This window comes from Manis javanica, chromosome 4 (assembly GCF_040802235.1).
Source record: "Manis javanica isolate MJ-LG chromosome 4, MJ_LKY, whole genome shotgun sequence".
NCBI classification, from domain to species: domain Eukaryota; kingdom Metazoa; phylum Chordata; class Mammalia; order Pholidota; family Manidae; genus Manis; species Manis javanica.
The window spans coordinates 155,464,137-155,490,881 of record NC_133159.1 but is presented as its reverse complement, the minus strand read 5'-3'; the positions used below and the strand labels follow the sequence as shown (position 1 = coordinate 155,490,881).

At 39.0% G+C, this 26,745-nt stretch overlaps 2 protein-coding genes across 22 annotated transcripts in view; one reads left to right on the top strand and one right to left on the bottom strand.

The window, feature by feature from the left end:
- Positions 1-1,942: 1,942 nt before the first annotated feature.
- LOC108405254 (nucleoside diphosphate kinase B) lies at positions 1,943-5,613 on the top strand. Of its 2 annotated transcripts, none has more exons than XM_073235426.1 (5): positions 1,943-2,189; positions 2,522-2,651; positions 3,643-3,744; positions 4,488-4,600; positions 5,361-5,613. In XM_073235426.1, the coding sequence occupies exons 2-5, from the start codon at positions 2,535-2,537 to the stop codon at positions 5,476-5,478; spliced, it is 450 nt and encodes a 149-aa protein (XP_073091527.1). In that variant the 5' UTR covers positions 1,943-2,189; positions 2,522-2,534; the 3' UTR covers positions 5,479-5,613. The 2 variants fall into 2 exon arrangements, with proteins under 2 accessions (XP_073091527.1, XP_036855004.2); XM_036999109.2 differs by lacking the exon at positions 1,943-2,189 and adding an exon at positions 2,196-2,382.
- A 2,846-nt stretch (positions 5,614-8,459) lies between these two features.
- Positions 8,460-26,745, bottom strand: part of MBTD1 (mbt domain containing 1) — a 70,724-nt gene continuing 52,438 nt past the window's right edge. For 13 of the 20 annotated variants that reach the window (XM_017673296.3, XM_017673299.3, XM_017673294.3 and 10 more), the window contains 8 exons: positions 26,497-26,731; positions 25,828-25,883; positions 25,373-25,477; positions 21,916-22,063; positions 21,063-21,145; positions 20,414-20,648; positions 19,847-19,924; positions 11,671-16,443 (listed from right to left, as the gene is read on the bottom strand). In XM_017673296.3, the coding sequence (XP_017528785.3) occupies positions 16,244-16,443; positions 19,847-19,924; positions 20,414-20,648; positions 21,063-21,145; positions 21,916-22,063; positions 25,373-25,477; positions 25,828-25,883; positions 26,497-26,731 (1,140 nt within the window). In that variant the 3' untranslated portion in view covers positions 11,671-16,243. The other 7 variants (XM_017673310.3, XM_017673311.3, XM_017673312.3 and 4 more) reach the window with 6 other exon arrangements.

Below are 26,745 nucleotides of genomic sequence, written 5' to 3'. Positions count from 1 at the left end.
CCACTGCCAAAAAAAGAAAAGTTGTGAACTATGTGAAGCAATAGACTCGTTAATTAGCTTGATTTGGTGATCTTTTCCCAATATACATGCTTATCAAAATCAAGTTCTAAACGTAGTACAAGCAAATTTTATTTGTCAATTATAATCCTCAGTACTGAAAAAAACAGTCAAAGCAGGAAAGTAAGGGTTGTGATGATGGTAAGGCTCGGATCCTTGTGGTTCAGGGAATCAGTTCCTTCTAACCGATCCAAGATGGATTACCACTCCTGGCATGTTGGGAAGGGAGTTGGAAGGTGATCCCTTTCTCTTAAGGGTACAACCCTGAAGTTATGTCCTTCAGGTCCCTCCACTTCTCAGTGGCCAGAACTTAGGCATGTATTTCTATTTGGCTGCAAGAGAAACTAGAAAATGTTATCTATGGGCAAACTTGTGCCCAGATAGGAGAAGGGAGAAAGTTTGAACTGGTATTGGAGGACAATTGTTGGTTTTTGCCACAAACTTTGGGTTTTCTTTCTTGGTATTCTTCCCTGTTCACCTGGCTTTGGTAGAGGCAATAGAAGGGAAAGGACTTCCCAGGAGGAGGTGGCGAGGGGAGTTGAGATGGGGCTGCCATTTGTTTTCAGCTTTATTGAGGTATCCTAAACAAAATTGTAAGACAATGTGTACAACACGATGATTTGATGTACTATATACATCGTGGAAGGTTCTCCGCACTGGGGGAAGTATCTTTTTTGGGGGCAGCTGAAAACTGAATGCATTTTTTTCACACAAAGCGTGGCCTGTTTGTTTTAGGGGGTAGAGTACCAGGACTTCAGGGAAATGAATATGTGTGTAGTGAGGCAGGAGGGTTATACCTTCCCCAGGGAAGGGCAGCGTTCCCAGGAAGGAAAGGAGAGGTGAAAGGTGGTAGACTGCACCACAAGGAGGGGTTAGTGACTGGACCAGGGGCAGACAACCCTCCAGAGAAAGGGGCAGTGAAACTGCCAGAATTTCAGAGTGACATTTGGTAATTCTTTAAAGGAAGCCCAAATAAGAGGGTGCTTCAGCTTGAGGCCAAAAGGAACATTCTGTGTCCCCGATCCAGAATGAGCACTGGATTAATGCTTTGCAATTTGAATTTTGGAAAGGCCAACGAGGTGCAATAGAGGGCTGGATTATCATCAAGCAGGTTTCACTGCAGTACTAGGGACACTAGGGTGATGATGCATGATTGCGTTGGTCGGTTCACCTTCTGAAGAGAGGTGGACACTTGCTCTGATCATTTGAGCATAAGCACGGCTGGGCAGGTCTCAGTGCTGAGAAGAGGAGCTCACTGACTCCCCCATGGAGAGGGGCACTAGCAAAGGATGGGGAGAGGAGGTGGGAATTGTCTGCAAACAGAGGACCCCTGATCTCTAGGAGATTCTAGAATTTTGTTAAGGCTGTGTCTCTGGCTGAACTGGATAAACTGACTGCACAATCGTGCATCTCAGGGTGGGAACAGGACAGCTAATTGGAGCTGGAAAGGTAGTGCAGTGGGGAGACAGGCAGGAGCGCACAGGGTACACCGTGGAAGCACGGATGTCTCGCTAAGGCATGGAATGCCGTCCGAAGGCAGGGCCCTGTCATCAAAGCAGGACAGTCAGATGTGTTTGGAGGGCGCTGGGGAAGCTCCGTGAGGGAAGAGGTGAGGTTGAGGCGTTGGAAAGTTGCCAGTTTGGATGAGGGAGTTGGAGGGCTTGAATTAGGTCTCAAGCAGAGGGAAGGGAAAACTGAATTTCGCAGGCAGGAAGGATAAGGACTTGTGGGTGCAGGAGGGGGAGGAAAGAAAGCTTAACTGCGCTCTTGTGGATGGTGAAAGCAGATGTGCGGCGGGGATGAAGAGCAGCAGCAGGTTTCCCTCCGTGTGTGTGCGATAGGGCGCTGCAGAACGGAGCTCAACTGGGAGGTACATAGCTCTACTCGTGGCACAACCAGGCGGTCAAGGAGCCACTTCCTGCCCTAGGAGCCCCCACTCGTTTCCTCCGCGGGCCGGGGCGTGGACAGAGTCCCCGGGCTGCGTCCGGCCTCGCGGGTTGGGCGCCTGGCGTCCAGGGGTGTGGCCGCCGCGCGCCCCTCCTCCACGGGTGTCTCCGGCTCCGGTGGTCGTTCCAGGTCTCGGCTCCGGCCCCGCCGCGCAGCTCCGCCGCCGCCCGCCCGCCCGCTTCCCGGTAAGGCGGCGGGCACCTCCCCCTGCCCCGCCTCGGGCCCCCGCACCGGCCCGGCCCCGTCTGCACGCGCCCTCGCGGTCTGCAGGCCCAGCGCTGCCCCGAGACTCCTGCCGCGTCCCCTCTGCGGGCATTTGGGCACTGCCGACGGGCGGCGGCGCCCGGGAAGCCACGTGTCCCCGCGGGGCGGCGCGCGGTGAGGGCCGGCGAGCCTCGGGGCGGGGAGGTGCGGGTGCGGCCGGCGGGCGCCCCCGTGGGCTCCGGGAGGCGTTCCGGGACCAGCGCGGCTTCTGTCGGCGCGCCAGCCGGGCGCTGACCGGCCCTCCCGCCCGCAGGACCGCAGCCCGCATGGAGCGCACCTTCATCGCCATCAAGCCGGACGGCGTGCAGCGCAGCCTGGTGGGGGAGATCATCAAGCGCTTCGAGCAGAAGGGATTCCGCCTCGTGGCCATGAAGTTCCTTCGGGTAACGCGCGACCTGCCCCCTTCCGCCGCAGCAGCACGGTCCGCGGGGATTTTCCGGCCTGGCAGCCCCGCGGGGATTTTCCGGCCTGGCAGCCGCTCATCCTCGGGTCTTTAACGACTCGGAGCCCTGCTTTGCTATTTCGTCCCTGCGCGAACCCCTTTGCCCTGTGCCTTCTCCCCGGTGCGCTCAGGCCCGCTGACCTTTTCCTTGCCCGGAGGACAGACGGCCTTAAGCGGAGGTAACGTGACTCCTGCCCTGGGGCTGGCCTCCTGCCCGCGGCTGCGTGGGACCCAAGGCTGCCACCTGCCCCGCCGTCGCCGCGGGGCAGCAGGGAATGAAGGACGTCCGCCCTCCAGGCCCCTGCCCCTGCCCTCGCGGCGTCTGCACAGGCCCGAAACGAAGGCTTGGAATCCTTTAGTGCTCAGCTTGCAGCTCTGAGATGATTGAGGTTTCAGTAAGGGGTCCTTTCCTCTGCAGTTCTCTGCAGACTCCCTTTGGAGGCCAGCTAACAGTATTTTCCACGTAATATTTGCGGCACAGATCTGGACCTCAAGTAATAAATAACTACTGAAACTTAACCGACTCATCAGTGAGAAGGACAACGTTCTCAGTTAACATCAGAAATGTTTAAAAGGGCGTTGTAAATGGGCGAGAGGACTTTGATGTGACCTCTATGGCATATTTCTTTCACTTGCAGCCAACACTATCTAAATCTAGATCCTCAAACCATCTACTTATTAGGATTATAGCACCCATAACGTCGTTGATATTAAGAAGGTGTCTTCATGATCAGAACAATCTTTTTGCTAAAATAACATCAGTTTCATGGTTTGGATTTTTTTTTTTATATACACCTTATGAATGTGGGCTGAAATAGGTAACCCGACTTTCAGAGAACCTGCCATGTTAATGTGGGTCCCAAGGATGGAATGGAGCCATATTTGAGTCTTTGCAGTGTACTTCCTAACTGGTACCTCCTCTTCAATGCCAGGCCTCTGAGGAACTCCTGCGGCAGCACTACATGGACCTGAAAGACCGCCCATTCTTCCCTGGGCTGGTGAAGTACATGAACTCAGGGCCCGTTGTGGCCATGGTAAGTGCTTGCTGGGAATAAGGGGGAACCAAGGCCAATAAGGGCTGATCTGTAACAAGACTTGCTCATTGCCTGCATATCCCTTTCTTAGACATCCTCCCATCTCCAAATTCTGTGTTTTACAAATGGAACCTGCTAGTAACAGACAGAGAAACACACTTCACAGAGAAACTAGGAGCTTGCGGGGAAAAAAGGAAGGGGAATCTGGCCTTTGTAATTGTGTGCTAGAAGTGAAGCAGTCTGTTTCTTTCTGTGGCATTGATGTCCAGTTGGGAATGAAGAGAAGTAGAGGGTACTTTAGGAAGGCACTGAAATTGGTGCGAAAGTAGACCTATTTCCTGTTTCCTGGGGATGACCTGTTCTTTTTGCCCTTCCCTGGAATACACTTTCTGCTTTCACATCAGTCTTCGACATTTCTTGTGCTAACAGCCATCTGGGATGCTCTTCCCAATGATCTTCTTCCAGTTTGATCTCTCTCCTCTGCCCTTTCATCACTATTTCTTTGTGTTTGTGGCTGCATAAAGATTCTCTGGTCTTGTTAGTTCACAGGCTCAACCAGTAGACTTTTTCTGTCTCCTCGCAATGCATGGGATGGAGTATGGAGTATTTTATATAGGCCCTTACTGTCTGCTGGGGTTAGCTGATAATCATGTCACTGGTTGGATAGATGTGTGCTATTCAGTAGGGCTAAATGTTTGTTCCTAATGGTAGATGTGACACAATTCCTTTTCCCTCCTGTCGAGGTCTGGGAGGGGCTTAATGTAGTGAAGACTGGGCGAGTGATGCTTGGGGAGACCAATCCAGCAGATTCTCAGCCTGGCACCATTCGTGGGGACTTCTGCATTCAAGTTGGCAGGTAAGTCGCTGATGATTTTTCCTCTGTGCCACTTAAATGGGGGCCTAAAACATTTTTGGTGTATCCCAATTTTAGAAACATTTGAACTTTTAAAATAGGTGGTAATTAGCACTGGATGAAAAATTTCTTACATAGTCACTTCACTAGGCCACTTAAAATTTTAACCAAGACATTGCACAAGGGAGCTGCATGTGGTAGGTCCAGCGTGACACAGCAGAAAGCTTGGAGCACTGGGAAAGGAAGGGCTCCAGCCACTGTTCTGCTCTTTGTGGCACTGTGTCCGTGGGTGTGGCACTTAACCTTTTGGTCCCTTCACCTGTACAAAATCTGTACAAGAACTTGAGTTCTAAGTTTCAAATGGAATAAAGGGTTTGTTAATAAGTATGAATGTTTTGGTTGGGCTTTGAAAATTGGTGTAAGAAAATGCAGCAGCAAAAGTGGCTCTTGATGATGAAAATTTCACATCTAGTTTGAGTTTTGGTCTGGCTAGTCCTGTATTTTTCAAAGTTTGAGGATTGTTTTATTGCATAGCAATCTTGGGGTACAAGACTGTATCGAGAACTTGGAAGAAGAAAGGTGAACCAAAGGATGCTGTTGGTCAAATTCTTTTACAGTTTAATGGTTGTTTTTCAGAGGAAATACTTTGGGGGTTCCTCTCCAGCTGCAGGTGGCAGTTGGGTTGAAAAGGTCTGCAATGTCTGTCTTTTGCTTTATCTATTAAACAGAAAATGTGGTAACTAGGAATTGTTCTCTTTCTTAGGAACATCATTCATGGCAGTGATTCAGTAAAAAGTGCTGAGAAAGAAATCAGCCTGTGGTTTAGGCCTGAAGAATTGGTTGACTACAAGTCTTGTTCTTTTGATTGGATCTATGAATAAGAGGTGGACAAGGCATCAATCTCCTTTGGCTCCACTTGATGTGTCCTTGGACACAGCTCTTCATTCCACTGATTTGGAAGCAATAGTATTGATCTTTTCTAAAGCATATTTACCAATAAAGCCTTTGGAAACTGGCTGCGGCCTCCTGTGCTTACTTGATACTAAGCTGGAAGAAGTGATTTGGTTCCCTGATTATCAGAGCATCATCCAGAACTGACTAATCCTGCTTTTTATGGAAGAATGATCTGTTCCTTATCCACAGCTGGGTATACTTCCAGATGCTAGGAAGGAAAGTAGTGAGGCTGAAAAGGACAAGTGTGGCACTGGTTGTTTATCTAAGGAAACAGATAAGGAAATAGTGTAATATCCCAACCACTTTAGTGATTGTACAATTTGTTGAAACTTCAGATAGAGTAAAACAGATTAATCAAATCATACAGATTTACATCTTTGTTGACTACAAATTGGGCAAATTTTACTATGAGGAAATGGAAGCCTAAAGACATGTAAAATGAGAATACCACTGCAATGCAGCATTAAATGAAATAATGTGTACAAAGCAGTTAACCTAGTGCCTGGCCCATAGCTGGGACACAAGTAGTCCCCACAACCATACTCCCCTCCTCGTTACTCTTTCCTGGCGTATCAATCATGCCTGTTCCTGGGCTAGAAGCAGTGACTAGTTACAAAATTAATATTGCCTGTTTTTAAGGTTACTTTTGCTGAATTGGCACAGTTGTAAAATAATGCCAGATAACACCTCTCAATTTAAATATCACTATCACCTGAAGTCTGGCTTAAAAAGTGGAGATTACAGAAATACATGGTTTATGAATAGCTATTTTCTGTTAGGAAACAGTTCTATATGCCATTTTCATATAAAAGACTGCATTTTAAAAATACATACTGCTCTAAGACATTGACATAAACACGACAGCTTGATACAAGTGTCACGATTCTAGTTTCAACAACTGACAAATTTTAACATTCTAAATTATTTTTCAATTTCAAATTTAATCTATGTTTATATATGCTATATACTTTCACAACATGAAGTTTGACAATTAAAATTAGATACTGGGGTAGGCCTGAGGATCTGACTGAATGGGGACCCCTCTCCCCATCCCTCTGCTTGCCCAACCCTGGGATCCTTATGCACACTATGTACACTGGCTGAGGTACTTGGATTAGCAGCAGTTCAGTTAGGGTTCGTTCTATGCCAGGACTGTTCCAAGAACTCTACATACACGAATTCATTTAATCTTCACAGCTCTTAGGAGGCTAGTACTAGTATACCATTTTATAACTGAGGAAACTGAGCCAAATTATGAAAACAAGTAGTCAGGTTCCAAGGCAAGTAACTGGCTTCAGACTCCATGCTCTTGGCCACTATGCTTTACCGCCTTTATATATTTTCTCAAGTGACACAAGAAAGTTGAGTTTGGAGGGTTAAGTAAAACCAGATTTGATGTGGTGAGAGCTGAGATTAAGGGCATGGACATTAGGACTTAATTTGGTGGAAGTGGTTAGCAAGGGCAGACTAGGGTGAAGATGCAGACGCACTGCCTTGGAAGTAAGGTGGGGTTTTGGATCTGATCCTATGCCAGCTAGGTGTGTGGTAGCAGGCAGCTCATTTGGAACCTTTTATCCTTTCAATAAAGCTTTTTTTGCTGAACATGCAAGTACTTGCTAGCAATAGGCAAGCCCTATTTTGACCTGCTTGTAAACTTGGATTTCTTAAAAAGCCAAAAAGGGTTACCCTAGCCTCAGTAAGAATCTGTAGAAGGAAATGGGTTTGCTGTTCTATTTCACAAGGCTGGATAAACAACACAGGGCTAAAATGTTAACTTGTTTCGATGAAAGACTTGCCACTCTTAAAACATTCTGGGCGTAAAGTGCACTAGGAAACTAATTTACCAAGAGGCATGTAATGGCTTAAATAATATATATAGTTGATTCTTGAGCAACAAGGGTTTGAACTGCACAGGTCCACTTATACATGGATTTTTTCAATATATTGGAACATTTTTGGATAGTTGTGACAATTTGAGATTTTTTCTGTAGCCTTATTTTTAATAATACAGTGTATAATACGTATCAACATAAACTATGTGTTAATCAACTTATGTTACTGGTAAGGCTTTCAGTCAATAGGCTATTACAGTGGTCAAGTTTTTTGGGGGTCAAAATTGTGGGTTTTCAAGTGTGTGTGGCCTGGCGCTTATCCCTGCGTTTTTCATGGATCAGCTGTGCTATCAAAGTTCATGGGAGCCAACCTAGGAATTCCAATTTACTAGCGCAACCATTCAATCCATTTAATGTAAAAAGCAGGGCAGAAATTAGGTTCTACTTTTTCTTGGAATGCGTTAATATTTTTAAGTGTGATGAAATTGACCCCTGAAGAGACCCAATCCATCTTCTTACTATCATATATCCTTAGATTGTCTATGAACTGCTTTCACAGTAAAAGATGAATAATTTTCCTAAGAGTCAGTTGATGGTAAAGGAGGGCATCTTTGCATTCCTTCTTAATGTAAACAGCAAGAGCTAACTGGGATAATTCATTTACCTCCTATGAATTTGGCTGCTGAAGTTAATGAAACTAAGAAAAGAAGTCCTCTAAGAAGCATGCCAACCCTGAAACACTATGTTCTAGCTAAAGGGTTTTAATTTCCCCACTAGTAGTCCACATTTACCTCTGCCTGCTATGGTTTCTGCCTTCTCCCTCTCTGTGAAATGCTGGCTCAAGTAACAACCAGGGCCATATGTCCACTGTATTCTCCTCCTCCCTTGTCAGCTAGTAATAAATTCTTCTTCACTCAAGTGCTTGATTCACCTTATTAGATGCTAGGTTCTGTGAGAAGGAGCTAATCTGACTTCCACAGGGGCCTTTGATTACTTACAGGACCAACTCAATGTTTTGAATAAAAATGGAAACTCCTTAAAGACCAAAGCATATTAAAGAACTGCTCAAATACAACTTAACTTTAACATTTTATTTTGTGTAAAAAAGGGCAAATTTAGTGAATTATTTTCATCTTGTACACAAAGTTATAATTTTAATGCTTTTCACATCCATGCTGAAAATCTGCAATTTGGTAAAAATGAAAGGAACATAAATTTCTCCAAAGGAATTTTTCACGCCATTATATACACTTGAGAAAGTTTCAAATACTTTCTCAATAATCACAAGTTACCAAGAAAATAAAAGATTAAATTTGTACAGATATTGATCTATATATCAAATACATACAGAAATGATGTAAAAACCTTATGCAGTTTACTTTGACCTCTGTCCTCAAAAGATTTGCCCAGGGACAGATGCTTTTCTTTTGTATAAATGACTGTGGCTTTATTTAAAATATGAAAACCAAAGGAAGAAACCCAGTTTAATCACAGTATTTTTAAAATCCCTTCCCACTAGTAAAGGATCATTACCAAATATATAGCACCATAATACAAATATTGATGGGAGAGGGTATTCACATCACGCAAAATTAATAATAATAAAAACAAACAAAACACTGAAAACCCGTGTTAGTATCCGTAGAATAAGAAGTTGATAACAGCTTTAGCTTTCCTCATACACAGCAAGGAAAAGGTTAGAGTTTAAACTACCAAAGATCCCCAAATAATCCAAAAGGGAAAAAGAACCAAAAACAAAACCAAGGTCGGCAGTATATTCTGGACTGTGAACGAGAATGGGGCTACTGAGTTGTACAGTTGGAGATATGGCTAAGACAGAGACCTCCTCTGCATTAACTTCCTTTCTGTTCATTAGCAGTAGGAGTTATGAGTCTGAACAATGAAGAGGGATTCAGATTGTGTTTAGACTGTAGGAAGTCCTTACCAACCTCTAACTGTTGGTCACGCGATCAAGGTAAGAAACACTTCATGAATGGGTGGGAAATTAAAAAACACTTAGAGCCTGGATGTGCTATTGAATTGGAAGCTTATAAAAACCTGGCTACAAATGAGCACTTCACAGAACTAATTACCAGGTTCCAACTCAAATCCCTCCTGGTTTATTCAGTTCCCCATGGAGCCCCTAAGCCCAAGGTATTGGCAGAGCATGCCATACAACTGGCTTCTTGTGCCCATATCATGGAATCAAGAGTCCTGGGTTTGATTCACTGAGCCTGAGAATATAGACTGTTGTAACCCTTGCTTTGGAAGTCTTCTAGGCTTTAAATTCATGGGAAGAATCTTAAAAGTTAAAGATTTGGGAAGTGTGAGAATGTCACATTTACAGTAGGTCCCTCTCAGTAATGATAACATAAATATCCAGTAATTTTAACAGTTGAATTCACATATATTTGACACATGAGAATCAACTTGGCGTTGATATGATCTTCATTTATGCCCCAAAAGAGTCAGTATTAAGAAATGTTGACATGCGATTCCATACATTCTTACACTATAAAGTAACAAATTTTACTTCCAGTAGCAACTACAAAACCTTACGTTATTAACCCCTCTTGCATAGAATGAGGTAAACCTGTGCGTATTACCAATGCTATTATTCCCAAAAGTAGAGCAATATTTTAGAAAATAAATTGCTGGTTTTTTAATGTTCTATGCATTTTAAAATTTAAACAAAAATCTTACCTAAAATGGTCTCCTGGAGCTTTCCATTAACATTTTTTTTAAAGCATTCCATAGGTTGAAGGACTGTAGAGGTTAATCATTTTGATTAATTTCTAATTAGCCCTACCTATATATTCCAGAGGAGATGGTCTATATTACCACTCTGAAGAGGCCAGGCTAAGACCCAGAAGCACTTCTAGAACAGATGCAATTAATTCCTGAGAGTTTAGTTTATGAACCTCACTGGTAAACGCTAGAGCTCTCTCATTCAGTCACAACTCAGAAAATTGGAAAAATGCCGAGAGCAAACCTTTCACCAATTTACCCTTATATCCTTTTTTAAAAGGAAGCCATGTGAATTTTGAAAAAGGGAATGTTCAAAATGGTCCAGATCCATAACTGTTGTTAAAATTATTTCTGAATACAATTAGAGACAATTCATACTACACATATATGGAATTTTAAGAAAATTATATTCACTTTCAAATTAGTTTTCTAACAAATCCAAGATAGTTAAAAGCAGAGCTGGAATGATTTTTCAGATCTAAACTTATTTTGACTTTAAACAAGTTTTGATTCTACTGGTAATACAGAACATCTGTTTTGGGGTGTGGTTATACCAAGTATTATCTCAGATGGAGGGAAATGGCAGAGAACTGATCAGAATCCCTTTTGTGGGGTATTTTTTAGTAAGGAAAACAAAATAAATTTAGAACAATATTACATTTTCCCCAACCCCTCAACATGTAGACTGAGATCCTGTATATTTGTCAACCATTCCAGTTTAACACTTTAGTGTTAGGATAACTTTAATCATTTTTTTAATTCAAAGAGAGCATATAAAAGTATCCAGAGTTCTCCCAGTTTCATACAGAACTCCAATTTTCACAGAATGAAAAACATTTCTGTACAAACATTTAAGATGGGCTGCAATAAAATGCCAACAAGCAGAATTAATTACCCCTTCCAAGATCTACGTGGTGATGAACCCGCCCACGAGGGGGTTCAGTTGCATATTTCTGTAGCAAAGGAAGCTGGAGATGTGACTGGCCTAACTTCTAAAATCCCAAAACCTCCCAACAGGTACCAAAAAGGTTCATTTGTAATGACAGTTCATTTGCATTTACAACTATATCCTTCTTAAATCATTTCCTTCAATCCTGCTACCTAAACTTTAATCTTACCAAAAAAGTTAGAATTTCAGTTCTTGTTAACAATGCACATAAATCCAAACTTGGAAAATATTACAAAATTCTTCCAAAAGCTTCAAATACAACACAAAAATTGTCCATCTTTATAAATTGAAAAATTTCCTCCCATGACTAAAATAGCTTCCCCACCCACATGAAAAATCTGGAACTGAAATTTTCTATGTTTAGCAAAATGTCCCAGGTAGAATAGCCCCGCTATACAGCTCAATTGGTTATAAATCAGTCCTGTGTAAAATTCTTCCCCTCCCGCCCTCAGTTTCTGAGCCACCTCAGGGCTCTTGTTTGATGTAGAAGTTGGCAGAGCCATTGCTTTCCTGATCAGATGTTCCTTGGAGGAAATTATAATCCTCTCCATCTATCAACTCCTCCTTCAGCTGCAATGTGGTCACTGCGTGAGAGAGATAAATGTATGGGATGTTATTAAGCCTTTCTGGAATATTAAGATTGCTTTCGTCTTCTTCTTCCACCAGCTTTGCAGTTAATAAAACTTCATGTCTCTAACTAACCCCCTGAAGGGTGAGCATTTAATTAATTTTACTTTTCAATGTATATTAACAGTTAAGGGAAGTTCCAAAAAGGAGTAATACTACATACTGGACTCTGCACAATGGATTATCTTCAATGAAATGTTCAGGGTTAACAGTGGTCACTACTTTGACTACAATAATTAGAATTTTTCTTATGATTAAAAGTATTCACTTTTCTGTCAATGCTTATACAAACAAGGATGTATTTCTTGTATAGTTCTGAACTATAATATTCAATAAATAACAGCACAATAAATACGACTTCAATATAATAATCTTATTCTTTCCAAGGAGTACTTTTATTAACAACTGCCTGTAGAAAAGATATAAATCTGATACATCTAAAATATTAAAAAAATATAAAATATATTATTAATATAAGTATATTACAAATTATATGAAATCATATATTTGTAAAAAGTAATAAATCTGATATTCGATAACCTGTATTACAACTAAAATCATGGACACTGTGTTGTATACTTGAAACCAATACTAATATCAACATTTCAATAAAAATAAGTAAAAGTAAAATTATGGAAAATGTAAGTAATCATTTTAGGTAAAATAAAACTGACATTAGCAATGTGAACATCAGTGGTACAAATGGCTAACATTACCCACAGGATCACTTAACAGTAGTACTGCCTGTCTGAGTTCTTATCTGATTTTCTCCTTTTTAATGAAAACAAACAAACAGAATAGGCAGTCCTCAGTTTATGAATATTCCAATAGTTTTTATTTCTACAGACCACTGTTTTTCAGTTTTCAATATTTTCAGTGGGGGTTAGGTTTCCTGGTAGCTACCAAAGTTAGGCTAGTGAGAATTCTTAGTGATAGGATGGCTCTTTATAATGTATGGGCAAGGATGAAGAGAAAAAAGAATTTTTCTTTGCTGGGTCCAGCATTGGTCTTAGGCAAAAATTCAGGCTGTAAAATCTGAGATTTCCTATCTCTTTTTATAAACAAACCCCTCTTTAAGCTACTATCCCTTAACACAATTGTCCAGTAACTGCAGGCTGCCCTAAACCTTTCCTTTCCTTGAGGGCTATGGTCCACTCCCTACTTCCTATAGAATTCCTCCCTTCATAAAATTACCCTCCCCCCTTTTTAAAGTGAAAATGATCTTAGCTAGGTGTTAAAACTAGTTTTAATAATAGATGTTATAGATGTGTTCAGGTTTCTCAACAAGTTGTTTAACCAAAATTGAGTTAGTAGTTTCAAATAATTTAAAGAACAGGTGATTCTTGGCATATCTTCTATGCTCAGATATTCACTGGAATTGAATCCCATTGTGAGCAATGCCAACTTTCTTTAGCACACCCCTCCTCTAAGTCAGAGGTCACAAACTGTCCTTCCTGCTTCCTGTCCTTGCCTGTAACCCAAGGTTCTTTTAAATTTGACTTAATATTCTGAAATAAGAGATTTCACACAGAACCCTGAAAAGTACAGAGACTTGGCAACATGAGACTAACATTCTTGAAAGGCTATGATCAGTGGGAATTTGCTACAGCGTTCACGACACACCCCCGTGTAAAATGTGTGACTCCCACACATGCTGGCTGTGTTGCCAGCTAACGTGCTTGCTTACTGCAGGCACTGGTTCCAAATAAAAGGTAAAAAAGTTTTTGCTTCCATTAGGAATATTTTCATCACAACTGGCTCCAGAGAATAAACATACGTAGACTGTAAATTGGGAACTGCTTATATGGGAAAAAAAAAAGTCAATTTATGTGGAGGATTAGAAGTCAAGAGTACTTAGCTGAAACAGTAACTTGACAGTGTCACCATGTAGAACAATATTAAATTGGCTACACTCTCAAGTCAAATACTGCAGAGACAAATGCTTCATGTCTTGATTTCAGCTGTAAGAGATTAGTTTCAAAAATAATGTCTTTGACATCATGTTTAATAATTTAAAGAATAATCTTTTTGAGGATGCCAATTCATTTTATTTTACTTTAGTACTTGTTTTGGTAATGATGTTAAAAAAAATTTAAAACCCAAAGACAGAAAAGTGAATACATATGCCTGTAACAATAGTGAAATAAACACCAATCAGACTGTTCAAAGGTAATGCAAACAAGACTGTGCAGTTCTTCCTTAAAAAAAATCACTTCATACAATTCAAAATGCTTTTATGGAGAATATCAAGCATGGAACAGTTATCCTTCAAATCTAACCAACATGCATTAACTGTTAAGGACATCTGAACAATCCCATGGCAATAAACACATGGAAGAGGAAAAAATAACCCTAAGTTTCATTAAAGGTGCAGTACCCACAATAAAAGGTTGAATAAGAAAATTATCATTATATGATGATTGGATGGCTAAATGAATGAGAAAAGAATCACTGCGCTTTGAGACCAAAGATGTTCCATTCAAACGGATTTTTTAAAAATGTATGAAAGGTAAATTAAGATTCAAAAGCATTATCTTCAAAATATTTGCATTTATTATTAACAGCAAATTTCTGGACTATGCTTTCTAGTCATGTTAAAATATGGAAACGATGTGCTTAAAAAATGTAACTCAAAGTAAAGGTGAAACATTCACTCAGATGTGGAATGTTTTAATGTAAGGTTTCACTGTTTTTGTGGAACCTAAAATAAAGCCAGGGCCTCCATCTTTGCACTAATCATTTCTCCTTTCCAGGCCTTACTCTCAATGAATGATGGATGAGAAAAAACAGATTCTGTGGCTAAATGTCACTTTCTACACAAACGCATTTTCTTAGCTCAGTTTTTAAAAGGATGTTGCTTTGCTAACTCTAATCACTAACATTTCAAGAGATAAATTAACAGAAACCACATGCACATGGCTAGAAGTCGTTAAAGTAATATTCTCTATAGCTAATCAAAATGTAGCTTTGATAGTTTAGATGGCAACATAGTACCTAGTTTCACCAGAGTAAAAATCCCACCAAGTCCCACAAGATGTGCCCTCATCTTAGAAGACACTCCAGACACTGGTGGAAGAAAGAAGTCACTTAGGAGGCCTTGGGGTCTCCATCCCATGTGTCTACTTTTAGGTTCTTGGATTTTATCAATCTTAGAAGTCAAGTACTGTTTTACATGAATCAGTAATCTCTCATAAAATGTGACACATGCCTTCAAAATCAGTCTAATGCTTAAAGAAAATCCATCTAAAATCCAATAAAAGTTCAAATATATTTAGAGCTCACAGTATCTACAGTTACTTAAAGAAGACTATTTTATAACAAGTGCAAAAAGAAAGTTAAAGAGATAAACAAGAAACTGAAATGCTCTTTAGATAGACATTGAAGGTTTTTCCATTAAAGAGCAGATAAACTTCGATTGCAGTGCAAATCTACTTTTTATACAAAGGAGGGATAGTAATTTCCCCTAGATATAAGGATATCAGAGTAATCTTCAGAGAAACAGATTGGGAAGGATCAAGAATCAAGATAAACCATTAGGGAAGCAAAAACTAAGGAACATATCTTAAAATGACCAAAAAAAAAAAAAAAATGCTGATGGCAACTTCAGGTACAAAAATAAAAATATTAGCAAACAGAGGAATGAGAAGAAAATAAAGCTAGGTACTAAGTCCCAACAGGGTTTTCAACATACAAAAAGCATTTTAAAGAATGCTGATTAGATAGAACAATCTAGTTTAAAAGTAATAGCATATGGCAAGAATATATGCTAAGATACAACTGACTTTGAGGATATCTATCTGCACTCATGTCTAAAGTTTATTACCACATGCATGTGAAGCCTTTCTGATATTCTATAATATGTTTTTGTTCTTAGCAATTACAAACTGCAAATCCAGTCATCCTTACAATCTACTTGCTTGGCCTAACCAAGCAAACTCAAATGTCATTTACTTCATCACTGTACATTCACAAACATGAAATTATGGAAATAAATTTTACTCAAATTCTACACCAACACTAATGCAGGTATGTACTTCCAAGTCCATGTTATTCAACTAAGATTGCGGTAAATGTTACTTCCAGAATGAAAATTATACCAGAACACAGTACACATCTTTTTAATGAATGAGATGCTATGGGATGCTGTGTACCTGTGAACAAAGCCTCATCTTTGGATCTGACTAATCAGATCAATCTCTAATGGCCTATTTCTCCCCCAGGTCAAGTCATGTAGAATTCTGCAATGCAAAATGTTTAATGAAGCCACGAATGAGTACAAGTTGTCTCGTAATTCCAAAAACTGATATCATAGCTTTCCTCTAATTTGAAGCTCAGAAGTGGTTTATAACAAAATAAAAATCCCTCCCTGATGATACCTCAGTGAAGTAATTACCAAAGACTAGTGAAAATGAATTTTTGAAGTTGAAAGAAAAAGAAAGATTCAATGAGTCAGCATCTGTCATGCCAGACCATGCTTTGTCTCCCACCACCCTACCCAGACTTTTACCCCCTGCAGTACCTGAGGTGCTGATGTCACTAATTACCTGTTTTGAGGCTGGGACTGAACTCTCGGCTAGTGCTGGGAGGTGGGAAGGCCTCCAGGGCTGTCTGTGCTGGAAGGGTTCGAAATGGAGGAGGAGTCAACTCTTCGTCACCAGAGAAGCTCCTCCGCACCCCACCCATCATAGGCGGGCTCGACAAACTGACAGGCTTCTTCCCAACTGGCATCTTCCTCTCTAAATATCAAGTCAAACTAAAGTAAGCTTTTACTTACATGCGTGGTACGAAAAGTGCATTTATAACTAGGAAAGGTTGTGTTGCATAGGATACTCTGAAAAGAGAACCAACTATGCAAGGTTTGTATTTCTGAAGACAAGGAATGTGTAGTGTATGCATGCATGAGTGTGTTGTGGGGTGGAGGACTGAGGAGATTATTTCTAGTCTCTGAGAGTCTGTCTGGTAATCCTGGTTCCTGACTTTCAAATCAACTTAAAACAAAGCAAAAAAAACTACAGAGAGGACTTTTTGGTGAACAGCTGGCTAATTTCCTTCAAGAAAATTTTAGCTTGGGGTAGGGTTAGAAATCCAGTAGAAGACAGAGAGGGTTTTAAAACTGTACTTGAAGGGAAGCATTTCCTTGCCCATAAGCCCAAACAAGGGCTTTTAATCAATTAAGCAGTTTAATCAATGTGACAGGATTTTACTGATATGAAAAGTGCTCCCCTAACTTATAGTTTACAATCCACTCTCTTAGAAAACACTTGTAATTCTTATTCTGAATAGCATTTCTAAAATTTAAAGCTTTTTGCCTGCAAGTTCTTAAACAATCTAATTTATTTTGAAACACGCTTCAGTTATGGTTTCATAAGCAAAAAAGCCTTAAAAACTTATACAATGCTTTCACTACCAACAACAAAAAATACTCTAAACTTTGCAAATATTGAACCAAGCATATTGCACTGATTGGGTTGAAAGCTGAAGGATACTTCCACATCTTTGTGACTACATATTATTCCTGTTTTTTCCAGAAAATACAAATGACCCAGGAAAGAGCAATCAGAAATTATGTCTCCCAAAATCAGGACTAAAAGATAAATCTAAGTCAAACAGTATTCATACATAAAATGATCTGGAAACTATACTACTGGTGAGTATACATTCAACTCTCAACTGCCAAACCAAAATCATGTGCAGCAATCACCTGAACTTTTTCTAATGAATTATACACTTAGACGTAAAAATGCAAGACGAATCTCCAACTCTCTACTACTCACAATAACACCTATGATAGTACAGAAATTAGTGCTGGTTTTCCTGCTCTAGATGTGCAAACAACATATGCAAACAATAGTCTATATGATCCTCTTGTCACAACATTACTTTTGTTTTTCAAAAGCAATAATTAAGTCATCCCTTTGTAGCATTAACACAGCTTACTACAAAACATGCTAGAATAATGAAGCCAATCCACTGTCTGTCTCTGTAAAACATAAGCACTACCAAAGAACATATTACTGGATGATATTAGGGACATAAAGACCAATGAACTGTAAACAATACAGCCAGAATATAAGAATCTGTAGGTAAACTTAAATAAGGGATTTTGTGGCCTATCTGCTGATATAGCTGCAGGCAATAAATTAGGTTTCTGGACCCCAAATCTTTTCCTATTTGGGTAAAGTTTTGTGGGAAAAATTTCTAACAAGCTATCTGCTGAGTAACGTAAAAGAATAAAAGCAGAGTACCCTTATAATGAAGAGTACTTTTTTTCATTCATCTGGCACTACAATTCCTTGTCCTTAGTTCCAAAATGCAAAGTTTTTTCGTAAAACTTTGGCAACAAAACCAGACCTTACTTAGTGATATTAGTTATAATTTTTATTTGGTCCATTTAATGTAAATATCTACATATACTTTGCTTTAGAAAATGCTCCTGCAAGGGGTGTCACATAACATGCTATACACACTATACTTTTCCCCTAAAATCTGAAAAATTCTGAATTCTAAAACATATCTGGCCCCAAGGGTTTCTACTAAGGGACTGTGGGTTCATAGTTCTTTTCCTTTCTATGTCCAAAGGGCAACTTAAAGGTATGAGAGAATATGTCATACATGATATTAGGAGCTCTTCAAATGTTACAGTTATACAACATGTTATACTTACAGTTAAATACACTTTTCTAGCTAATCCAGAAACATTTGTTAAATGCTAAATGCCACTAGAAACTGGGGTACTGATACTATCACTTCATTACATTCACATTTATTCCCACGTTCTTTAGCCCATTCATTCAAAATCATTAAACCTCATAAGCCAGAAACAAACCCTTCAAGAGTCACACTGAGGGAAGCATATAAATTGTATACACAGTGCTCAGAAATAAGTTCTAAAAAGTATATATAGCCACCACTGAGTTATAAATTTCTTAATTCAACATCTTGGGAGAGAAAATTTGGAAACATCTCAAAGTCCTGTCCAATAGAAGGTGAAAAGACAGGCTAAAGCAGCCTGTGCTATTCAATCTTACAGAAAATTTAGTGATCATATCTACTATAGTTACTCCACTGACAAGGTTTCCATGTGAAATTATTCCTAATCATTTCCAGAGTAATGGGAAATCACTTTGGTCTTTCTGGTCTGGCAATGCTCCCTCAAGTTCTATTAGGTGAAGAGCAAACCTAGCAAAAAGCTAGTGGGTAAAATAATTCTGGGCCTATGGGAGGCTTATGGCTATGATACAAAAGAGCAAGAGACAGGCCTGAAGGTCATTCCTGTTGTGAGGCTGACTGGGTTTCATACTGGGAGGAAACTAAAGCACTACCACAGTGGCTGGCGGAAGTTCTTAAGTATCCCAGAGAAAAAATTATAAGCAAATGACTATTAACAGAAAGGTAAGAGCATATCTGATTTATCATTCTGTGTCAGTGTCTTGATTGTTAATGAGACAGAATATTTGAACATATGACTGTCAGAAGTACATTCTGAAATGTACTTTTTACTTTTAAATAAAAATAATCTTATCTCAGAATGAAATAGTTCATGACAAGTTTCATAAAGAGAAAAACCTGTGGCTTTCTATAGTGGGGAAAGAATCAAATAGAGCTATCAATATATTTTACATTACTTTGGCCACTGATGCCAATAATCATTCACTGTGAGGTAAAATATAATATAGAAAGCGTATTTAGGAATAATTTCTTAAGCCTCTGTGAGCCATCAATTTGAATGTCTTAAAAGTATCATTCTAGAAAGAGAATTTTGGTTAATAAGGATGAGTTTATTAGGCACCAAATCTGTTGTAAACATCAAGCATCAAGCATTTGCTTTTTAAAATTTTTAATGAAAAGGTCTAAAACATTTTCAGTAAGTTTACATATTATTTCAAGAATCATTCATAGACTCTGTTCCTTACCATATTGTTTAAAATATTATGGTAATCACTTTCCCTGTCAATTAAGATATAAGAGTTTCACATTATAGAAAGGGTTTGCCTTTTATGGCATACTGCACCTTTAAGCATAAAACATAATGCACAGTCATCAGCTCTCATGAGGGCTATTATTTTCTTTGCGAGAATACTGTGACCCCAATTGGCTAACATTTTAGGAAATGTATATAAACACAATGTGGTGACCCACTTTTCTTATGTCCTTTGTATTGCTGGGACTTGGCCTTTTTCTTCTGTTTTGATGAACCTGATTGGCTTTCTCTTGATGCTGAAAAATAAAAGGGAAATTGGTTCCAGATTAGCATTGTAAACATACAACTCTAGAAACAATCTAGATGAATTATATTTACCAAGACCATTACGTTTATAAAAAGTATATGAAGCTTTGAAAGTAAGGGAGTTTGTTCCTATAAAACCACGAACCTCAAAACCAGACAGATTCCATTATTTATTCAATAAGTACTTCTTATATGCCAATAAACTTCAGCCTATAATTTTGAACTCATTAAGTCTAGTTTAATTTGGTGAGTGCTCTTAGGACTGTGTTTCTATAGTCATCATGAAACTGGCTGTTGAGTTCACACTGCCATGGTTCACAGGGTTGGACTCTGTGATACTGCTGTTGGGACTGAAGGTCCTACCTGGCAACCAATCAGATATGGAACATTCTTGTCCTGTGCGCTCACAGGATTTAGCACGAGCAGCTCTGGAGAACGGCTGCTTCAGGAAAGGACACCTTTTCTGTTTGCTGACTTACACTGTGATGCTGGAGGCTGTAGCTGATATCCAGTTAACTGACACCACCCTACAGGATAGAGGTCGGGGGACTCACAGTCTACCCACTGATCATACTCTTCTTCCCATCCATCAAAATGGATCCTCAAGAGACGATGGATAATTCGAGTCACTGTGGCTACACATATTAATCGTGGCTCCATGAGATCCACTGCTTCTAATTTCATTCCTACACGAAATCCGTGATTTGGAACATCCTGACCGACAGAAGCAAAACATTAACACAGATGAAAGGAAGACTGTGTAAGCCACTATCACTAAGAGAGAAAAAAGAAAGCAACATACCCAAATAGCCTAACTGAAACCAAAATATCTCAAATAATCCTTTAATTATTAAAATATAGGAAGGTGAAGCATTTAAGAACTAGTTAGGAAACTAGTTCTAGTTTATTATCCATTTCTATTTTATTAGATTAAATGAAACAAAGTTTTGGAAACAGCTTCAATTTTTGAGTAAAGAAAATATATTGCTTTATTACTATTTATCTGTTTAAATTAATCTCCATTAAGATATTATAATATGAAGCAAAGACATTTTGATGAACAATGATTTGCATTTGTGAGGCATCAAAAAAATTCCACTTCATTATTATGCCATTATTTAAATTTACCTTATTAAATAGTTTTACTGGTGCTGCAATGGAGCCAGTTTCCCTGAGGTAGTCAAACCATTTAAAAGGAAGTTTTGTGTAACCTGGAAAACATACCTGATTTAACTAGCAGTTCACTTAAAATAATTAGCATAATATTAAAATGTAGATATAAATAGTAACTTAGTACATACTAAATCTCAGATTTTAGATTATATGCTAAACTGCCACAAGAATGATAGACTTTTGCTTTTTCAATCCTAGGCTTAGAAGAGCAGTACTTAACACTTTGCAGTGATATTTTTCTTTCTTTGGAATAAAGAAAACTGGCTGGGCAAATACTATTTTTATAGACCTCTGTGTTAAGCTTTACCCTCTTCTTTTCTTAAGAGAAAAACCCAAGGCACATATACTGAAATTAGGAGAGTTACTGGTTAAAGCCATGAGAGCTAGTTAGGGCATGCCTTCTAAAATTTAAAAAGCCACATGGCATTCAAAAGATGAAAACTTGCTTCCACTCAAAGACTCAAGTATCTATTTTTAAAGAAAGTTTATGTATGCAATAGTCCATTGAGCCTGCATCACCATTTCAATCGGGCTTGAGAATAGCTATTATAGAATGTACAGATGCTCAGGGAAAATCCTATACTAATATAATTTATTAAAACTACCTAGAATAATACAGTGCTCTATGTTTTTAGAGTATTTTAGAGCTCTTGGTAGTTATGTGTACACTATATATACACACATATATATATTATGTATTTGCACAGCAAGAAATTCAAGGCTGTTAAACAGAGACCATGTTAAACATGTAAAGAGATACCACATAAAAAAAGAATGAAATCGCAGTGTATATATTAGGATGAAGTACCTCTGGGTGGAGTAAGTTCAATCATGTTAATTTCACAGAAACCAACAGGGAAAATAGAAGGGGAGGTTGCATGATAACAGAACCAGTCAGATCCATCTGCTGCTTCTGAGCCATCGATCCCAATCATCAGGAATCCATCAGCCAGCACCTTTTAAATGAAGAGAATTCCAAGTATTTGAAATTTAAAACAGTATTGGAAATTGCAATTAGATACTGTTATAAAATGATCCTTTAAATTGACATTCTAAAAGAGAGGAAGATCTATTACATAAAATCTCTTAGAGGTGAAAAACGCTTCTTTATTTAATTATGTTAAATAACTGAAATAGCAATGAAGACTCTAAATTCTAGTGTGTACTGTAAATAAAGCAGGGCAACACAGAAGTGATTTCAGAGGTCTAAGAAAAATGTGCCTTTGCCAGTGGCTAACAGCTTCCTGCTGCTGTGGCATCATGAAATTGGGCTGAGTATCTTTTATAATTTAACTACTTAGTCTTGGCTAGGTAAATTCTACTTGGTCATAAATTATTTTCTTACAGCAATATGAGGTGTGCAGGAAAGAATGTGAGGACCCTTACAGAGGGTGGCTTTAGTTTCTGTCATAGAGGAGCATGGCTGTATCAAGAAAGAGGTAAAAGTGGGAGCTTGAAGAAAGTAGGAAAGGTTTGGAAAAATCAGGCAAACTTTTCCATCTTTTCATGGTACCACTGGTACCTGGCTCTAAACACCAACTCTTATACTGTAATGTCTCCCAATTTCCATCGTATTAAAACTACTTAAAAATATTTTATTTTCAGACAGTTCACATTTACAGAAAAGGTCCAAAGAACAATACAACGAACTCCTATATATATTCTTCACCCAGAAACCCAATTCAAATTGTATACCGTGTAACTCTTTGTAGTCTGATTTGTCCTTGCCCTACTAAACTGCTAAATTCACCAATGACTTCCTAGTTTGTCAAATTCAGTGCCTTTCCCCCAATACTTATCCTCCTCAAACTTTAGCTTCCCTGCAGTAGCTGATACTTGTTGACTTTTCCAGACTCTCATTACATTACAGTCTACCGATCAGTCTTCTCACCTCTCTGACCGTTCTTCCCATGTTTCTTTTGGTGGCTGTCTTTTTACCTCCAACCCTTAAGTTTCTCATTTTAGCCCCTTTCTTTCTGTTTTAGTGATGTCACCTACACCCAATGCTTCAAAGATGGATTTCTATGCCAACAGCATCTCAAGTTTTACCATGAGTTTGTCTCAGTCCTGTATCTTACCTGCATGCTGAACATATTCTTGGAGTTAGTACGGGTGTCAAATAAAACAACTTCTCTTGCTCCTTTCAAAGGTAATCAGTCACTCACTAGGTTCCACACCTCCCCTGAACATTGAGTCTCATTAGCCTTGTCATTAACTCTTTCTCCACTATCTTGGTTGATATCATTGTTTTCACAGCCTTCCTCTGTGAAGCCTTTCCCCTCCTACACAGTTAAACTTTCCTTTGGCATGACCTCTGTTCACGCCATAAACCTTTCAACTTACCCGGTTCATGAAGAAAGCTCGGCAGGCCAAGGACTCAATGGCTGCACTACCTGGTTCCACACTGGCTTGTAGTGTCTGCCCCCAACCTCCTTTGTCTTAGTTATTTCTACTATAGTGGATATGTACAATATTGTTCTCTGCAAGTTTAACAGCTCTAGAAGAGACAAACTTCGCTCACATGGGATCCTTTCTTCTTTTCCAAATATAGCTGACTGCACCGGGGGCTAATATCTAACTTAAGGGGACCAGGCCAGAAGCTGGGCTCAGCTAGATCCTCTCTGAGTAATCAGGATTAAGAGATAGAGAGATTGTTAAGTCATTGGACAGAGATGGAACTGAAAGGCTATGATACAGAATGAGGGCCACCACATGCAGACAGAGGGGGTAAGACACTAACCCAGAGAGGGGAAGAAAAGTGGTGCAGACTCAGAGCAGAAAAGACATGTGACAAAGAGGCCCTGAGAGACGGAGAGAGTAACACTGGACTTAACACCTTTCTAGTTCTTGTCCCTGTGTCCTTGCATGTCTGTGATGTCGCCCCCTCTGTCCATAGTGACTTTCCTAGAGCTAACGAGTGGGTTTCTGTTCCTTGAAAACAAGGAGCCTTGACCAGAATATGCAGTGGAACTTGTTTCATGTGTACAATGTGGGAACCACTTGCCATTTCATAACAGGGCTTTCCTATCTTGATGCTTTGCGGCATAAATCACTTTACACGCTCCATTTCCTCCTGCATCTCTGCTTGCTGCAGTTATCTGTTCTTCTCTAAAGCTTTCCCTGATTCCTCTGGGAATATGATCTTTCCTTCATTTGAATCCAATAGTACTTTGTTCTTAGGTCACAGCTGATGTTGTATTAAACTTATTTTTATATACCTTACCTTGTTCTACAAGACTATCATATTTTTAGAATCCAAACCAAGCCCAGTACAGCAAGTATTTTCTGAATGAAGCGTGATATTAGACCCATGGACTTCGATTTCATTTCACAGAGCAAAGCACGGTGCAATGGCACTAGTTTCCAAACATGCTGATTGTCAGAATCACCTACAGAACGATTTCTTTTCTTTCTTTTTTAAACAAATACAGATTTTTGGGCAGTATTTCTTATTTTTCGCATTGAGTAGGTCTGGAGCAGGTCATGGAAATCTATGTTTTAAGTTGTACCAGATGGTTCTGATTACTAGCAGGTAAAGAGGAAGAACAAGGGTTTAGAGTCAGTCTTGTCTAGTTGTGTGACCTTGAACATGGTAGCAATCATAACCGCTTTAATTCTTTTGGCTTAAGGTTTTAAACTATGTTGAAATGCAAATCACAATTTAAGTTATACCTTTATGTAAGCAGATTCTGGATCAGTGGTTCTTAATCATGGCTGTACTTGACAATCATCTGGGGACTTTAAGTCAGAATGGGTATGGGGAGGAGAAAGAGTCCCGATCACCTGTATTAGATTCTAAGTTCCTTGGAGTATTCTGATGTCCACTGAGAACCACTCCTCTAGATATCTAGATATTTCCATAAAAGCAGTTTCAGAAGAAAGGGGGAAAAAAAAAAAAGTACTACCACAAGGAAGAAAAAGGCACAAAAAGGAAAACAGTGGAAATCAAAGAAAAACTGGCCTTGTTTAACAATTCTGTGTTACAGTAGCTTTGACCAGGAAGTAGCTTAAATATTCTTTCTCTGACTTAGGATATACTTCCATAAATAAAGGTAGCAAACTCAAGATGACAAAACTGACAAGCTATTTGAGAACCTCTGGTAAGAGAATTCAAGTTTATTTTGAAATTATTAGTAGTAATCTCCCCAGTGAAGATCCAAACACACACATTTCAAGTCATAAATATGTTAGCGGCTGCCTTCTCCTAGTACCTTAAAACCAGTTCCTGCACTTGCATTTCTGTATTTTAAAACCTGTTATCTTACCTTTCTAATGGTCGCGACACATATTGTGGAAAGATTTAATGGGTCTATGGCTTCCAATTTCATTCCTTCCTTGAACCATTCCCCACTCTGGTCTACTTCTTTTACCTAAAGAATTACATGAAAGCACATCTACTGTTACAAATGTTATCATTTAAATAATTAAATTATTATCAGTTTGAAAATGTTTACCAGATGAAAATACCAAATGCCTTATCCTACCTACCTAATATTATAACTCAAACTTCCACTAGGGAATAGAGAGAATTCAAGCAAATAGACTTTAAGAATAATTATAATCAATAATTATATGGATTATATGGATGACACCTATTGATTACAGTTTTAATTTTTTTAAGTGAACAAATGTAATTGTGATTTCCATAATTTTAGGAAAAAACCCACAACCCTCTTTCAAACCTAATTTACAAATGAGGGTTCTTATAAAAACTTCTTACCTTAGCAAATAAATGTGGTGGTGTATCAAAATGTCCATCCTGTTTCTTTGTAATATCTACAAGGAAAAGTTACATACTAATCTGTCAGCATTTGTGAGAAGACCAAAAACCACGTTTCTTTGAAGGTTTCAAACTCACAAGGTATGTATAGTCTAAAAACATGGCAAAAATACATGCCTCCTACATTTATGGTGAATAATATCCTTTAATAGTCTTTCTCTGTTCAGAGTACATGTGCTATTAAATACATTCAGCCAACTGGAATGTTGGTAATTCCCTAGTTAGGGAATTACAACTTTAAAAGCATGTTTTAATGTGTTTAGTATCAAGTCTAATCACATTTTAATCTTCCTATTTTGATTAAAATGGAAAGGAATGGGAAAGGCTATCTTTAAAGCTTTGACAAGGGCTGGATACAAAAAGTATAAGACAACAAATGTAGTTGTGACCCAAAGTGCATTATTTTTAAATCAATAACAAGTGGAAGGAATATAAAGGAATCAGGACACTAATACTCTGGTCTGAACCTATCCTAATTAAAGTAGAATAAGCAGCTCAGACAACAAGAATGCTATTTTTGATCTGCGCTATTCTATAGAAAAAATAAACAAGCAGTACAATTCAGCCTCAATGATGTTTTCCATAGGAGTTCTTGGGACAGGCACTTACCAGATCTTTTGAATCGATGGCCTATGCTTCGAGACCAACCGATATGATGGATTAACGGGCTGTGCATATGGCACCAGAAGTCATCTGTTCTATCTTCACTCTCTTCATACACTAGTCTTAATCTTCCTCCAATTATACTCTCCACCACTGCCACTCGTGTTCGACACAAATGCCTCTTGTCGACCACTTCTACTCTCATGCAAGGTTTGAAAGGATACTGCATACTCTCTGAAACCTTGAAACAAAAGC